At 52.8% G+C, this 16,908-nt stretch overlaps 2 protein-coding genes and 1 pseudogene across 2 annotated transcripts; 1 reads left to right on the plus strand and 2 right to left on the minus strand.

Moving 5' to 3' along the window:
* The window catches only part of LOC137456909 (zinc finger protein 420-like), a 207,079-nt pseudogene that overhangs the window by 103,560 nt on the left and 86,611 nt on the right, over positions 1-16,908 (minus strand).
* On the plus strand, positions 1,553-2,491 carry LOC137456898 (olfactory receptor 14A16-like). The gene has a single exon (XM_068168587.1). The coding sequence runs from the start codon at positions 1,559-1,561 to the stop codon at positions 2,489-2,491; it is 933 nt and encodes a 310-aa protein (XP_068024688.1). The 5' UTR covers positions 1,553-1,558.
* LOC137456897 (olfactory receptor 14A16-like) lies at positions 9,624-10,568 on the minus strand. The gene has a single exon (XM_068168586.1). It carries the CDS (start codon positions 10,554-10,556, stop codon positions 9,624-9,626), a length of 933 nt encoding a protein of 310 aa, XP_068024687.1. The 5' UTR covers positions 10,557-10,568.

Below are 16,908 nucleotides of genomic sequence, written 5' to 3' on the forward strand. Positions count from 1 at the left end.
ACAGTGAAGGAGAGGCTTTGAGGTTCTTCTATTCCAAGGGCAGTGGTCAGGGCTTGGCCTTTCTCCTTCCTAGATCAAAAGCAAGTTTTTCTGCCCTGGACTTTGCCTTTGTCTCCCTGCAATCCTGGCCTCTAACAAGCTGCTCTAACGAGTCCCTGGGGAGCCTTTGTCAGTAACAAGCCTCAGTGAGGCCAATCAGGGCTTCAAGGTACTTTGGAGTTTTCTTCTGACTTGGACTTCTTGAGAGGCTTCTTGGCAGTACCTTGGTAGAGTCTCCTGGCAGTACCTAAGGATGATGTAATCAGCCCCAAATACTCCATGGGGTTCATTAAAATACTGCTGAACCTCTAATTATTGCCAAGGTTTTTGCAGCTAATTGGAGAGGATTTTATTGCACAAAGCATCTGATAAAAAGTATTTCACAGGGTGAATCAGAGACCTGAGCCACAGGTGAGGGACAGGATCTGCCTTGCCAGGGTCTGGGGGGTCAGGGCTTGGCCCTTTGGATCAAGGAAACCCCTCCAGGTTTCCTCAGCAGCAGAGCCACCTTGAGCTGCTTGCCCTGACCTGTCAGCACTGCCTCAGTTCTCTGCTCTCACCAGAGCCTGGAGATGCTTCAGTGCCTCCTGTGGTGCTTCCCTTGCATCCACTGTCTCCTTCTGCTCTGAACAGACCCCGGGGAGCCTTTCCCAGTATGCTTCACTGGGACCCATTAACAGTAGAAGAAACTTCAGGGTTTGAATCTGACTTTGACTTCTGGAGAAGTTTCATCAGCTTCCTCTCAGTCCCTGGGGTTTACTGGGCACCAAAGCCAACAGAGGAGTTATTAAAACACCTTGGGCTGGTTGTCTGCTGCCCTATTGGGCCAGACTCCTGGGCTGGAGGGAGCTGCTGGCAAGGAGGCAGTGCTGTAGGAGACAGCTCTGGCCAGGAGCAGGTCCTCTGCACAGCACAGCAGGGCTGAGGACACTGCCAGAGCATCTCAGGGAGATGAGGAAGGCAGAGAGAGCTTCAAGGTGGCCAGGACTGAGAGGACGGTGACAGCTCCGTGGAGTAAAAGTTGCTACATTCACTGACAGATTAAGGCTGTAGGTTCAGGACACTGCAGCTGTAGCTCCTGGAGGCATCTCCATCTCAGCAGCTGAAGCTCAACTGAAGGCTCCTGGAGTGTGCACACAGAAGGAGGACCAAAGCCCTTCAGTTCCATCCTGTGAGCAGCAGTGATCAGAGCTGGGTAAGGAGAAGGCTTCACCCCCAGCCCCTCTGCCTTTCTCTCTTCCCTTCACTGTCTCTGCAGCACTGCAGGCCTGCTCCCTGTTTCTCCACCTCTCCATGGGTGTAGTGGTTTTAGGCAATGCCTTTGAAATTTAGTTACAGATTTTGAGCATAAAAGTAGAAACAAAATAAATAGATCACTCTAGGGTGTGAAAAGGAAAAGAAAAGATTATTCTAAGCAAATTGATTGAATAAATATCTGGAATCAGTGGAGCTGTACCATAACAATTCTCTCTCTTCTCTTCTGATCTCAGCTGTTTTGCTCCATGGCCAGAGGCAGCAGATGGCCAACAGCAGCTCCATCACCCACTTCCTCCTCCTGCCATTCCCAGGCACAAGGCAGCTGCAGCTCCTGCACTTCTGCCTCTTCCTGGCCATCTACCTGGCTGCCCTGCTGGGCAATGGCCTCATCATCACCACCATAGCCTGGGACCACCACCTCCACACCCCCATGTACTTCTTCCTCCTCAACCTCTCCTTCCTTGACCTGGGTGCCATCTCCACCACTTTGCCAAAGTCCATGTCCAATTCCCTGAGGAACTCCAGGGACATCTCCTATGCAGGATGTACTGTGCAGGTCTTTTTCTTTCTCCTCTTGATTGTAGGTGAATATTTCCTTCTCACAGTCATGTCCTATGATCGCTACGTTGCCATCTGCAGACCCTTGCACTATGAGACCCTCCTGGGCAGCAGAGTTTGTCTCCACCTGGCAGCAGCTGCCTGGGCCTCTGGGGCTCTCAATGCTCTGCTGCACACAGCCAATACATTTTCCCTGCCCCTCTGCCATGGCAATGCTGTGGACCAGTTCTTCTGTGAAGTGCCCCAGATCCTCAAGCTCTCCTGCTCCACATCCTACCTCAGGGAACTTTGGCTTATTGTGTTCAGTGTCTGTTTATACTGTGTCTGTTTTGTGTTCATTGTGGTATCCTATGTGCAGATCTTCAGGGCAGTGCTGAGGATCCCCTCTCAGCAGGGACACCACAAAGCCTTTGCCACCTGCCTCCCTCACCTGGCTGTGGTCTCCCTGTTTCTCAGCACTGCCTTCTTTGCCTACCTGAAGCCTCCCTCTGTCTCTTCCCCATCCCTGGATCTGTTGGTGGCTGTTGTGTACTCGGTGGTGCCTCCAGCAGTGAACCCTCTCATCTACAGCCTGAGGAACCAGGAGCTCAAGGCTGCCCTTGGCCAACTGATCACTGGATGCTTTCAGAAGCAATAAACTCTTCTGCAGAGCAGTTCTGATGTCACTCATTGCGGCCTAGCCTGGCTTCTGCACTTTGTGGTTGTGGTGTTTTACTCTTTATCAAACTGTCATCCCTTTTCTAACACATTCTCTGCTTTGCTGACCAGGAGTTTGTGCAGCAGGACCTCTGCTCTTTCTTTGGTTAAAAAAATAAAGAACATTTCATTAACATTTTCCTTTCTGAGATCTTTCTTCCAGGAATTCTCCAGAGCTTCAGATCCAGGTCCTGTGCAGATTTGGGGAAGGAAAGAGTCCCAGCAGAGCAGCACTCCCAGGGAACAACAGCACCTGGACTTCCAGGGCTGTTCTCTTTCCACTTCCAGCCTCTCCTGGGTCAGTGCAAGCCCTGAGTGCTGTGGCAGCTTGGTCATTGTTCTGCTGCATGCCAGTCCTGTGAGCACAGGCAGGGACAAGCCATAGGAACTACTCTGAGCTGGCCCCCAAGAGCAGTTCCACAAAGACAGATGATCTGCTCAGGGCAGAGTCTGAAGGCTTAGGGCTTTACCCAAATTTTCTCTCACGAGCAGGCCCATGAAAGTGTCCCAGGAATGCAAACAGCAGGGAACAGCTACAGTGTGAGTGCGCAGGGCTGGGGCACACAGCAGTGTCCTGATGCAGACAGGCCTCCTGCCAGAGGCCTGAAGGTACAGTAGAGGTCTTTTTCCAGCTGAAACAATTCTGTGATTTTATATCTTTGAAGACCTGAGCTTTCAGTGATGGCAGGCAATAATGATGTGTTTTGATGTACCTTCTTCCTTCCATGCACTGCAGCCTTTCAGAACACACCGTTGCCTGACACAGAAGCACAGGCCACTAATGGCATGGTATGAGTAAGTGCGTCCAGATCTATATTTTATTACTCAAGCCACTGCAGGAATCTGCAGATAATTAACTCTGAATACTTACTCATCTCTGTCTGCAACTAAGGCAGCAGCTGAGCTGACCACAGACTCAAATGCAGGAGGAGTGTGGTTCACAGCTGACTCCTCCCACTGCATGGGATGCAAATGGCAACAGAAAGCTGCAGTGCTGGAGGTTGGTACTGGGAAGACTGTGACAGAGGAAGGTGGTGCACAGGTAGAAGGATTGCCCTGCACTCATGTTGGCAGCAGAGAATGGTGCCACTGCTACTCACACTGACTCCTGTGCAGCCTACAAGGGTGCCACTGAATGGATGTGTCAGGGAGAATCTAATCAATCTGGAGAGCTGGAGACTGGCCATGATTCTGAGAAATAGGTCAGTCAAGACCCTCAAAGGTAGGATGGGTCAAAGGCCATGCCCAGAAGGGAAGAGCTGCTGCAAAATCGAACCAGCAGGCAGCTCACCCAGCAAAAATTCCTGTGGTGAACAATGAAGGGGAAGATTGAGGAGGATTGGCTGAGTGGCTGCACATCAGAAGAGGCCATGCAGGGAAGGCCAACCTCTATTCTGAGTGTCAGCCTCGAGGGTGGTCAGTTTGAAACATTTGAAACAATTCTTACAGCAGGGCCACAATTTTGGGTAAGGCTTAAGGCCAACCACCCAAACCAAGCCTCTGCCCAACATACCAGACATGAGAAGACTCTGTGGAGCCCCAGGCAAATTGATTATGTTGGCCCTTTGAAGACCTCTCCTGGGAAAAGTTATATCCTGGTAGGAGCAGAAGTGGTTTCAGGAGGAACCATGGCCACAGCTCTCAGTACTGCCACAGGAGCTCAAAGGATTGAAGCTCTGGAGAAATGGTTCAGCATTCTAGCTGTGCCTGAGTGTGTGCAAAGTGCCAATGGATCACACTTCACAGTGAGCACAATGCAAGACTGGGTGCAAAGAGAATGAATTAAAGGATGTTCCATAGCCCATATTATCCTCAGGCTAAAGGTGTAGCTGAACAGACCAATGGTCTTATTGCAAGACATGCTGATAGCTCAAGACACAGGTGGGACACACATTTGGCAGAAGCAGTTTTTACTGTCAGCAGCTGATGAGGAATATATGGAAGCCCCAAAATTCAAACATCTAGTCCCATGGAACTAGTGATGGCTACTGCCCATGGACCTGATGGACAGAGGAGTGAATCCCTACCACAGATATAGATAGCCCAACCTGTAGTACTGAAGCTACTGTCCGTTGGCATTGTGCCCATGATATTGGCCAAACCCAGAGGCTTCTTGCCTGGGAAGCCTTGGATGGGATTGGGATTGGGCAGGGACAGCAATGGGGAGGCTGGGGAGGGTGAGGAGCAAAGTTGTCCATTCAGTGTCAGACCTGAAGGACAGATTTCCCTGCAAGTGCAGATGTCCTGGTGAGACAGCCTGGGTCAGTGTCACTTGGTGAATTATCATCTCTGCTCTGAACTGAAAGCTAACAGAATATTCTACCTTTGATATAAATAAATAATCAAGGAGCATTGTGAGGAGCACTTTGAAATCCTGAAGAAAACTGCAAAGACACAAATAGCTCTTAGGGCACTTGGGGATCATTGCCTGAGCCTCACACACTGAGAGGAGACTGAAGGAATCTGATCAAGAAGTCAGAAGAAAAACAAAGAGTGCCCTGAAGTATTAATTGGCCTCACTGAGGGCCGTTAGCAACAAAGCCTCCCAGGGGTGGTTAGAGAAGCTCAATGAAGGTCATGATTGAAGGCAGACAAAGGCAAAGTGCAGCTGAACAAACCCTGGCCTTGGTTTAGGAAAGAGAAAGGCCAAGCTCTGACCCTCAGGCCTTGGAAAGGCAGATCCTGAGAGCCTCCAACTAAAACTTCCTCTCAGCAGCCATGGTGGCAGAAGCTGCTGCCAGAAGGAACAGGATCAAGACCTTGTCCCTGTTGAGCCTTTCAACCCTGCCAGAGCCCTTGGCCATCCCTCCTGCAGGCTGTGTTACACTGTCCCATGCCTGCAGCTCTTTCCCTTCAGGCTGTTGACATCCATCTGGCTTCCCCAGCCATCACTCCCTCTGACATTTCCACACCTTCACTCAGGGCTCTCCACTCTTGCTGCCTGTTCCTTGACAGAAAAAGGTAGACATGGGCTGTCCAGACTCCTTCTGGGTCACCTCTTGCACCACAACTCTACACTTTGAGTGACATTTCCTTGTCTTGGCCTCCAGTCTGAACCTTTAAGTTGTACTTTGTGAAGGTTTCCTTCTGTGTCCACAACCAAGAAAAGCTCCATCACCTGACACCCCCCTTCAAGCAGGTGCACATCACCCCTGAGCCTTTACTTCACCAGGCTAAGGGAGCTCAGCAGCTTCAGGTTCTAGACAGAGACTCCAAACTCCATCCAGGCAGATCTCCTATAGACCCTCTCCAGTGCCTCTCCGTTCCTGCAGGCTAAGGAACTCCCCAGCCAGACCCCAATATTGCAGATGTGGTCACAGCAGTGCTGAGTGCAGGGGAGGACAACCTCTGTGTCTGGATGGCCACACTCCTCCTATCACAGCCCAGCTGCACTTGGCCTTCTTCACTCTCCTCAGGATCTGCTCCACCCCTGGCCATTGGCAATGATCCCTGCCAGAGGCCCTTTCTGCCTGGGCACAGAGCAGAACCTCCAGCTCCAAACCAGCACTCAAGGCACCTCCCTGCTGCTGGCACTCAGCTTGGCAGGCACAAGTGATGGCACAATCCCCAGCCCAGCCCTGGGCCTGCTGCTGGCCAATGATACAAAGGGATTGGCGTTTGCAGTGACCTCACACTCACCTCCTGACCATGTGCCTCCTCCTGCCCTAGGAGCTTCTCAGCCATCCCTGAGGTCCCAATGCTGGCCCAAGGCCTCAGCCTGCTTGTGGCCTGGCAGCTCACAGGCACAAGAAACCTTTCCCTGGCCTTCCAAGGCAGGTCCCTGCTGCTGCCTTTCAGCTTCTCCAGCAGCCACAGCCAAGCCCTGTCCCTGCTGCTGTCCCATCAGGCCCTCAGGTGGCAGGGAGGTGACAACTGAGTTCCAAGGCTATTCCTGCAGGGGCTGCCAGGTGCTTAGGAACAGGGAGTCACACAAGTGCCTTGTCCACCACATGCCTTCTGCTGGCCTGCTGGGGACTCTGGCAGCTGGAAGGCCAAAAGCACAGAGGCCAGGCAGGAGCCAGGGGCTGTCCTCTCAGCTGCTGCAGCAAGAAGTGACCTCCCAGTCCCTTTCCTGCCCTCTCCCTGCTGCTGCCCTATCAGCTGCTGAGCCAGCAGTGACCTCCCAGCCCCTGCCCATCCTCGTGCCTGCTGCTCTGCAGGAGATCCTGAGGCACAGCTGAGCTGCCCATGTCATTGCCACCCATCTGCTCCTGGTGTCCATGAGCTTCTAAGCCACAGGCTACCTCCTGCTCCTCTTCCTCTGGCAGCTCCCAGCTCCTGCCCTGTGCCAGGTGCCAAGCAGGATCAGTCAGGGGTGGGAGGGGATGCAGGTGAGGGTCAGAGCACAGGAAGTCTGAACTGGGAGCCCCACCTTGAATATCTCCAAGAACAGGCCTCAATCACCTCCCTGGGCCAGCTGTTCCAGTGTTCCACCACCCTCATAGTGAAGGAGTTCTTCCTCATATCCAATTTGAATCTACTTTTCTCTAGTTTGATGCCATTGCCTCTCATCCTGTCCCTGCAGGCCTCTGCAAACAGTCCCTCTCCGTCCTTCTTGTGTCCCTATCCAGGTACTAGAAGGCTGTTATTAGGTCTCCCCAGAGCCTCCTCTTCTCCAGGCTGAACACCCCCATTTCCCTCAGCCTGTCCTCACAGCAGAGCTGCTGCAAGCCCCTGATCATTTCTGTGGCCCTCCTGTGGATCTGCTCCATCAGCTCCATGTCCTTCCTGTGTTGAAGGCTTCAGGGGAGGTCTTACCAGAGCAAAGTGGCAGGATCCTCTCTCTCCATCTCTGGTCATGCTGCTTAGCATACAGCCCAGGCTCCCATTGGCCTTCTGGGATGCAAGCTCACACTGCCTGCTCCTGGCCAGCATCTCCCCCACCAGCACCCCCAAGTCCTTCTCCTCAGGGCTGCTTTCTATCACCTCCTCTCCCAGCCTGTATTGATAGTGAGGATTGTTCCAGCCCAGCTGCAGGACCCTGCTCTTGCACTTGGTGAACCTCGTGAGGGTCACCTGGGCACCACCTCTCCAGCCTGTGCAGATCCCTCTGGATGCCATCCTGTCCCTCTGGCATCTCAACAGCACCACTCAGCTTGGTGCCATCTGCACACTTGCTGATGGTGTCTCCATCCCTCTGTCTATAGCACTGATAAAAATATCAAACAGGACAGGATGGGATGAGTGGAATCAGTTTGTACTGGGACAAGGCCTGAGCTGTACTTGGAGATGTTAATGAGACCCACTTTGAAATGGGAGTTGGCCAAGAGTGGACTCTGGTTTGATTAGGGTATAGAATTGGGACTGTGACAGGGCCCAGCCTGTGGTGGGAGGGTATTAAGGATCCCAATATGTACTGGGATGAGTCCGAGACGGTATTGGGATGTGTCCAGGGGACTCAGGTTGTACTGGGATGGGGCCCAGTCTGCCTGGGAGGTGGTTAAGGAATACAACTTGTACTGGGAGTGGTTCCAGTCTTGTCCTGGGAGGGGTTCAGGTGGTGCAGCTTTTCCTGGGAGCAGGCACAGTCTGTCCTGGGAAGGAGTCCTGTTCCCTGGTTTGCAGTGGGAGCGAAGCACTTGGTATTTGGAGGGGGTCAGAGCTTCAACTTTGCTGTGGGATGAGACCCTGTCTGTACTGGGAGGAGATCAGGAGATGCAGTTTGCACTGGGCAGGTCCCCAGTCTGTACTGGGTGATGCCATTGGATTAATTTCCTCCGGGACAGGACCTGTGCTTAACTGGGATGGGATCAGGGCACCAGTTTGTCTTGGACAGGGCCTAGTCTGTACTGGGAGGAAGTCAGGAGGTGCAGTTTGTACTGGGAGTGGGCCCAGTCTGTACTGGATTGGAACCAGAGTACACAGTTAACATGTGGAGGGATGCAATAGGAACTGGTAAGGGGTCCAAGGGATGCACTTTGTAGTGGCACAGGAAACTCTATGGGAGATGGCAAAGAGATGCAGTTTGTACTGAGATAAGAGCACATCTGAGCTGGGAAAGGTTCAGGAAATGCAGTTTGTACTGAGATGTGACCAGGTCTGTACTGGGAGGGGATAAATGGTTCCCAACTGTATATGTGGGGACCAGATTGTACTGGAATGTGCCCAGGGAATGCAGCTTGTACTGGAACAGGGTCCAGGCTGCACTGGAAGGGCATAAGGGGATTCACTTTTTATTGGGACAAGGCCTAATGTGTACCTGGAGGGATGAAAGGGATCCTGTGTGGACTTGGACAAGGCCCAGACTGCACTCAGAGGGCATGAGGGTGTGCAGTTTGTACTGGGATGGGTGCATTCAGTACTGGGAAAGGAGACAGGGGATAGATTCTGTGCTGGGATGGGACCCCGGCTGCAGTGCTAGAGGACAGTATAATCCAGTTTGTGCTGGGATGAGGCTACATCTGTACTGGGAGGGGTTAAAGGAACCATGTTCTGGCTGAGTCTGTACTGCAAGGGGGTCAGGGTATCCAGTTTGGACTCTGAGGAGGTGCAGTGTGTAATGGGAGGGGTTGGGGTATGAAGGCATGAGGAGACCTCCTGTTCTGATGGCAGTGCTGCTCTGGAGCACAGCTCTGTCCCACAAACAGCATGGCCTGTCCCTGCCTGCAGTCCCAGCACTGCCACACAGCAGCACAGTGCCCAAGCTGCCAGAGCACTCAGGCCATGCCCCAGCACAGAGGCTCAACAGGAGAGGGTGGAAGGGCAGAAAGGGCAGCTGAGGACAGCCCAAGCTCTGGGGATGCCTGGCACTGCTGCTGTGCTGGGACTCTGCCCCTCCTCCTCTGCACACAGGCACTGCCCTACAGCTCCACAGAAGCCTTGGAGGAAGGAGCTCAGAGAAACAACTCCCTGCAGGGTCCTTTATTGTGTTGAACACCCATGGAGCACAGCTCCTCCTGTCTGCAGCCTCCAGACAGGACAACACTGAACCAGAAATTGTCTGAAGACAGACATTTGTGTGGGAACAACATTCTCACAAGGAGACCAGCAGCAGCAGCAGCCAGAACTCAAGCAGCCAGGTTGGGCCTGCACTGAGTGACATCAGAAATGCTCTGCAGCACAAGACAAAGACTTTATTGCTTCTGAGAGCATCCAGGGATCAGCTGGCTCAGGGCAGCCTGGAGCTCCTGGTTCCTCAGGCTGTAGATGAGAGGGTTCACTGCTGGAGGCAACACTGAGTATAGAACTGACACCACCAGGTCCAGGGATGGGTAGGAGATGGAGGAGGGCTTCAGGTAGGCAAAGAAGGAAGTGCTGAGAAAGAGGGAGACCACAGCCAGGTGAGGGAGGCAGGTGGCAAAGGCTTTGTGGCGTCCCTGCTGAGAGGGGATCCTCAGCACTGCCCTGAAGATCTGCACATAGGACACCACAATGAACACAAAACAACCAAATGATAAACAGGCACTGACCACAATTAGCCAAAGTTCCCTGAGGTAGGATGTGGAGCAGGAGAGCTTGAGGATCTGGGGGATTTCACAGAAGAACTGGTGCAGAGCATTGCCCTGGCAGAGGGGCAGGGAAAATGTATTGGCTGTGTGCAGCAGAGCATAGAGAGCCCCACAGGTCCAGGCAGCTGCTGCCAGGTGGAGACAAACTCTGCTGCCCAGGAGGGTCTCATAGTGCAGGGGTCTGCAGATGGCAACATAGCGATCATAGGACATGGTGGTGAGGAGAAAATACTCTGCTGACATGAAAAAGAGAAAGAAAAATAGCTGAGCAGCACACCCTGAATAGGAGATGTCTCTGATGTTCCTCAGGGAATTGTCCATGGATTTGGGCACAGTGGTGGAGATGGCACCCAGGTCAGTGAGAGCAAGGTTAAGGAGGAAGAAGTACATGGGGGTGTGGAGGTGGTGGTCCCAGGCTATGGTGGTGATGATGAGGCCATTGCCCAGCAGGGCAGCCAGGTAGATGGCCAGGAAGAGGCAGAAGTGCAGGAGCTGCAGCTGCCTTGTGCCTGGGAATGGCAGGAGGAGGAAGTGGGTGATGGAGCTGCTGTTGGCCATCTGCTGCCTCGGGGCATGGAGACCTGTCCAAGGTGAGAAAGGCAGTGACAAGTTAGGGCACACTTCTCTCATCCTCATTGTAAGCCCTGTCCCTGAGCTGCATGAGGAATGGATCAGCTCAGTCCCATCACTACCAACCCATGGCAGAGTTCATCACAGCTTCAAATGCAGCAGGGACTCAGAATTGCCCTGCAGATTCCTCTGGAGTCTGAACAGAAAATGACCAACAGCCCAAACCCAGCAAAAGAATGTCCCATGGAAAGGTGATGAAACAGGGAGCAGGCCTGCAGTGCTGCAGAGACAGTGAAGGGAAGAGAGGAAGGCAGAGGGGATGGGGATGAAGCCTTCTCCTTACCCAGCTATGCTCACTGCTGCTCACAGGATGGAACTGAAGGGCTTTGCTCCTCCTTCTGTGTGCACACTCCAGGAGCCTTCAGCTGAGCATCAGCTGCTGAGATGGAGATGCCTCCAGGAGCTACAGCTGCAGTGTCCTGCACCCACAGCCTCACTCTGTCTGTGACTGCAGTGACTTCTCCTCCAGTGAGCTCTCAGCATCCTCCCATTCCTGGCCACCTCGAAGCTGTTTCTGCCTTCCTCATCTCCCTGAGATCCTCTGGCAGTGCCCTCAGCCCTGCTGTGCTGTGCAAAGGACCTGCTCCTGGCCAGAGCTTTCTCCTGCTGCGCTGCCTGCTTGCCAGCAGCACCTTCCAGCCCAGAAGCCTGGCCCAATAGGGCAGCAAAGGTCCAGCCTAAGGTGTTTTAATGACTCCTCTGGCTGCTTTTGGTGCCCTGTAAACCTCAGGGACTGAGAGGAAGCTGATGAAACCTCTCCAGAAGTCAAAGTCAGACTCAAACTCTGAAGTTTCTTCTACTCTTAATGGGTCCCAGTGAAGCATACTGGGAAAGGGTCCCCAGGGTCTGCTTAGAGCAGGAGGAGACAATGGATGCAAGGGAAGCTTCACTGGAGGCACTGAAGCATCTCCAGGCTGTGGTGAGAGCAGAGAACTGAGGCAGTGCTGACAGGTCAGGACAAGCAGCTCAAAGTGGCTCTGCTGCTGAGTGAACCTGGAGGGGTTTCACTGATCCAAAGGGCCAAGCCCTGACCCCAAGCCCCTGGCAAGGCAGATCTTATGATACTATGATAATTAGCTGCTGAAACCTTGGCAATAATTAGAGGTTCAGCAGTATTTAATGAGCCCCATGGAGTATTTGGGGCTGATTACATCATCCTTAGGTACTGCCAGGAGACTCTGCCAAGGTACTGCCAAGAAGCCTCTCAAGAAGTCCAAGTCAGAAGAAAACTCCAAAGTACCTTGAAGCACTGATTGGCCTCACTGAGGCTTGTTACTGCCAAAGGCTCCCCAGGGACTCGTTAGAGCAGCTTGTTAGAGGCCAGGATTGCAGGGAGACAAAGGCAAAGTACAGGGCAGAAAAACTTGCCTTTGGTCTAAGAAGCAGAAAGGCCAAGCCCTGACCACTGCCCTTCCAATAGAACCACCTCAAAGCCTCAAAGCCAAGTTTCTCCTCACAGGCCTTGGTGGCAGAGGCAACTGCCAGAGCCAAGGGCGCAAAGATCTTGTTCCTGTTGGGCCTCTCAGCCTTGCCAGAGCCCTTGGCCATCCTTACTGCAGCCTTTCCTACACTGTCCCATGCCTGCAGCTCTTTCCCTTCAGGCTGCTGACACCAATCTTGCTTCCCCAGCCAGCTCTCCTCCTGCCATTTCCATCCCTTCCCTGAGCTGTCTCAGCTCTCCCTGCTGTTTCCTGACACCTCTGGATGGCCTCATGCATAGCAGCTCTGCCCTTTCAGGGACATTTCTTTGGCCTCATCTCCACTCTGAACCTTCCAAGCTGCACTGTGTGGAGGTTTTGTTCTCTTCCCACTCCCCAGAAGATCTCCATCCTCTCTGAATTCACCTTTCAGCCATGTGCACATTGCTCTGGCAGTGCCCTGATCCTCCATTCAGCAGGCTGATGCAGCCCAGGTCTCTCAGGCTCTCCACAGTGATGTCAACCCCATCATAGTAGATCTCCTCTGCAGCCTCTGCAGTTCCTCTCCATTCCTTCAGTCTGGACATTCCCAAAGCCAGACACCAAGTGTCCAGATGTGGCCACAGCAGTGCTGAGTCTGGGGGAGGACAACATCTGAGTCTGTGTGGCCATACTTCCTGCCACAGCCCAGCTGCAGTTGGCCTTCTTCCCTGTGTGCAGGGTTTGCTTGACCCCAGTGCATTTGGAATGGTTCCTCCCAGATGCTGTGGTGCCTTTCTGACTGGGGATAGGACACACCAGAAACTCCATCTCTGAAGAACAGTCAGATAGTTTGTACTGTGATGGGGCCCAGTCTGTCAGGGAGTGGGTAAGGGGATATGGTTTGTACTGGGAGGAGTCCTAGAGGAGTGCTTAGAGGGCTTCAGGTGGTGTAGCCTTTCCTGGTTGTGGGCACAATCTGTACTGGGAAAGAGTCCTGTTACAGTTTTATAGTTGGCTGCACCAGGGGAAGTTTTTGCTGGAGGTGAGGGAAAGTTCTTCCCAGAAAGAGGAATTGGCCACTGGGATGTGATGCCCTGGGAGGGTGGAGTCACTGTCCCTAGAGTGTTCAAAAAATATTGGATGTGGCACTTGGAGCCATGGTTTAAGTGTCAGGGGGTGTTGGGTAATAGATTGGACTTGATCTCTGAGGTATTTTCCAACCTGGCTGATTCTGTGTTTCTGGGATTAGAAGGTGAAGGGAAAAGTCTGAGCACAGCTGGTGACCAAACCAAGGTCTGGGGACAAACCCAAGAGATTCCAAAACACATAGTGAAAGGCGAGGAGAACATCTCCTACCCAGCTGATGGAATGAGAAACTCAAGAGTCTCCCAAAAGCAACAGAAAGAAGGGAAAAGAACCTCAGGAAAGTCTTGTTCAGTGTTGCTCTATGAACTGCAGACAGGCCTTAGGCCTGGTCCTTGCAATGGGAGCTTTGGAGAATACAGAGGCTTAGGGCCTGCTCTTGAAGGTGACATTTGCCCCAGCTCTTCCCAGAGAGGTCCTTGCTGTCCCCTGTTCTGTTCCCTGAAGCAGACCAGCACTCACACATGCCCTGCACTATAACAGCCATGCAAACAAAGGGGAACAAGCTCAGGGTTATTGCTCCAACCAACTTCTTGAGACTGAAGCCCAAGGCAGGAATCCACAACCATAGCCAGGCCCAGAGCTCTGAGAAGCCCCAGGTGGTGTCTTCCTTTTGCACTTCATGCAGAATCTGCTTGGTTCCCATATCTCACTGATCACAGAATGGGCTGGGCTGGAAGGGACCTCCAAAGGTTATCTTGTCCGACCTTCCCAGGGACAGCCTCAACTAGATCAGGTTGCCCAGAGGCCTGTCAAGCCTTACCTTCAATCTCTCCAGGGATGGGACCCCAATCCCCTCCCTGGGCAACCTGTTCCAGTGTTCCACTACCCTCATGGTGCAGAACTTGTGCTGGCTCCTCCTTCCTGCACAATCCTGCTTTGTTCCCATCTCTCACCCATGTCTATGGATGTCCTTCCTCTCTGATCCATGGAAACACAACACCTTGTGTTCAGTGCTGTGCCCACTCCTCCTTCTGAGGCAAAGACCATGCCTGGAGCCATTCCCTCCTGAGCAGCTATTTCTGCAACCTGTTTCACTCCTCCCTGGGAAGCTGATCCTGCACCTGCAGTCCTATTCCAGAGGACTGGGAGAGCAGAGATCTTCACCATGGCCTTTTCTGCTTCACTTTCTCCTGAGCAAGGCAGAAAGCATCAGGCCAAGCTGTGCCAACCAGAGGCCCTTTCCTTTGCAGCAGTGTTTCATTTGTGCCATTTCACATCTCCTTGATCAGCCACAGTTGTATTTGGGAGCACTGCCCCAGGGGTACAGATTCCTGACCAGCTGAGGGGTAATCTTTTCCTGCCTTTACTGCCACATCTCCAATACTTTCCCTTTCCCCCTGGTGCAGCCCACCCTGTGTGTTTGTTCCTTATTATGGGATGGTGACAGCCTGGATGGATGCACAGCCTGAGTGTTTCTCCCACAGCGGTGCATTGACTTCAGGCAGTCAATGTTTGCCAATCAGTTAGGTTGTATCTCTGGACACATTTGGAATCTCTCTTCTTTGGATCAGGAGCCTCTTCCATCCCCATCCTGTGCTTCTCATTCTGGATTATCCTTAAGGGAAGTGTTCATCCACAAGCTCAACAGGAGCCACCAGTGTGCACTTGCAGCCCCGAGAGCCAATTGTATCCTGGGCTGCAGCAAGGTAAATGTGGCCAGCAGGGCCAGGGAGATGATTCTCCCACTCTGCTCCACCCTGGTGAGACCACACCTGGAGCTCTCTGTCCAGTTCTGGAGCATCTGTTACAAGAAGGATCTGTAGGGGCTGGAAGTTGACCAGAGAAGGGCCATGAGGATAAGCAGAGATCTGGAGCTGTTCTGCTATGAGGACAGACTGAGAGAGTTGGGGCTGTTCAGTCTGGAGAAGAGAAGCCTCCAAGGAGTCCTTCTTGTGGCCTTCCAGTATCTGAAAGAGGCTGCAAGAAAGCTGGGGAGGGACTTTTTAGGGTGTTGGGTAGGGATAGGACTGGGGGGAATGGAGCAAAACTTGAAGTGGGGAGATTCAGATTGGATGTTAGGAAGAAATTCTTCCCCATGAGGGTGGAAAGACACTGGAACAGGTTGCCCAGGGAGGTGGTGGAAGTCTCATCCCTGGAAGATTTTAAGGCCAGGCTGGATGTGACTCTGAGCAACCTGCTCTGGTGTGAGGTGTCCCTGCCCATGGCAGGGGGGTTGGAGCTGGATGATCCTTGAGGTCCCTTCCAACCCTGACAATTCTGTGATTCTCAGTATGCCCAAGAGGTATTATCAGGTATTGGAATTCCAGTGAATGCCCTCCCCCCTCCAGCCCTTCCTTAGGGTTCTCAGGGCAGTTGCTGCACCCCCAGCAGTTGCTCTCATCAGCTCTCTGTGTTGTGTTCTGTGTCCATCCAGAAAGGACATTTGCTACCAAGGGCTTTCTTTCTAGATTCAGGTGATGAGATTTTCAGTTCCCTTTCTCCTTCTCTTCAGTCTGCTGTTCCTTCTCCTGCACTAGTGCCTGCTGGGACAGGATCCATGTGATTAAGAGGAACCCACTGGCAATTTCTGGGGAGCCTCAGATTCACTAGAGGTGATGTGCACCATGCAATGTCCAGAGCAATGTGAACCCTACAGCACTCAAGGGAACAAATAGTTAGAGAGCAGCCCCATGGAGGACCTGGGAGTTCTGGTGGGCAGCAAGTTCTGCATGGGACAGCAATGTGCCCTGGTGGCCAAGAAGGCCAATGGGATGCTGGGGTGCATTTGGAAGAGTGTGGTCAGCAGATCCAGGGAGGTTCTCCTCCCCCTCTACTCTGCCCTGGGGAGGCCCCACCTGGAATATTGCATCCAGTTCTGGGCTCCCCAGTTCCAGAGGGACGGGCATCTGCTGCAGAGGCTGTGAGGATGCTGAAGGGACTGCAGCACTGCCTGATGAGGAGAGGCTGAGAGGCCTGGGGCTGTTTAATCTGGAGAGGAGAAGGCTGAGAGGGCATCTGATCAATGTCTATCAATATCTGAGGGCTGGGGGTCAGGAAGCAAGAGGCAGGGACAGCCTCTGCTCACTTGTGCCCTGGGAAAGGACAAGGAGCAATGGATGGAAACTGCAGCACAGGAAGTTCCACTTCAACAGCAGGAAGAACTTCTTTACTGTAAGGGTGACAGAGCCCTGGAACAGGCTGCCCAGAGAGGTTGTGGAGTCTCTTTCTCTGGAGACTTGCCAGCCCTGTCTGGATGTGTTCCTGTGAGACCTGCAATGGATTCAATGGTCCTGTTCTTACAGGGGGAGTCAGAGATCTCCAGAGGTCCCTCCCAACCCCTAACATCCTGTCACCTGTGACCCTGTGAATTGTCACAGGGCTCTGAATATACAAAGGAGATCCCAGCAGGAAATACCAAGGTTCCAGCTACAAATCATGAAGTCTGTCTGAGCTTCATCTTCAAGGATCCTTCTGAAGTCACCTTCCACTGCCCCCCTGGGCTCTTCTGGGCTCTCAGCTAATGCATCCATGTGGCAAGTCCAGCTGCCTTCAAAGCAGTGTAAGTTGTTCACAGAAGCTGAGAGGCTCTTTCCATTTTGCTTGGAGGGCTCCTGATTGTCATGGGCTGAGTTGACTCTGCTGCTGTTATCCAGACCATGCTGCAGCCATGCCAGCCTCAGAAATGAAAGTGCTGGCTGCAGCAAAGGATGATGGGGCTTGAAGTTCAGGTTGCAACATGGGATGCTCCCTGTTCCAGTTGCTGCTTCTGGATTCTGGGGTTTTTTGGGTGTTGG

The sequence above is a fragment of the Melanerpes formicivorus genome, unplaced genomic scaffold (genome assembly GCF_026170545.1).
Source record: "Melanerpes formicivorus ecotype bairdi unplaced genomic scaffold, bMelFor1.0.p_v2 SCAF_142, whole genome shotgun sequence".
Classification (NCBI taxonomy): domain Eukaryota; kingdom Metazoa; phylum Chordata; class Aves; order Piciformes; family Picidae; genus Melanerpes; species Melanerpes formicivorus.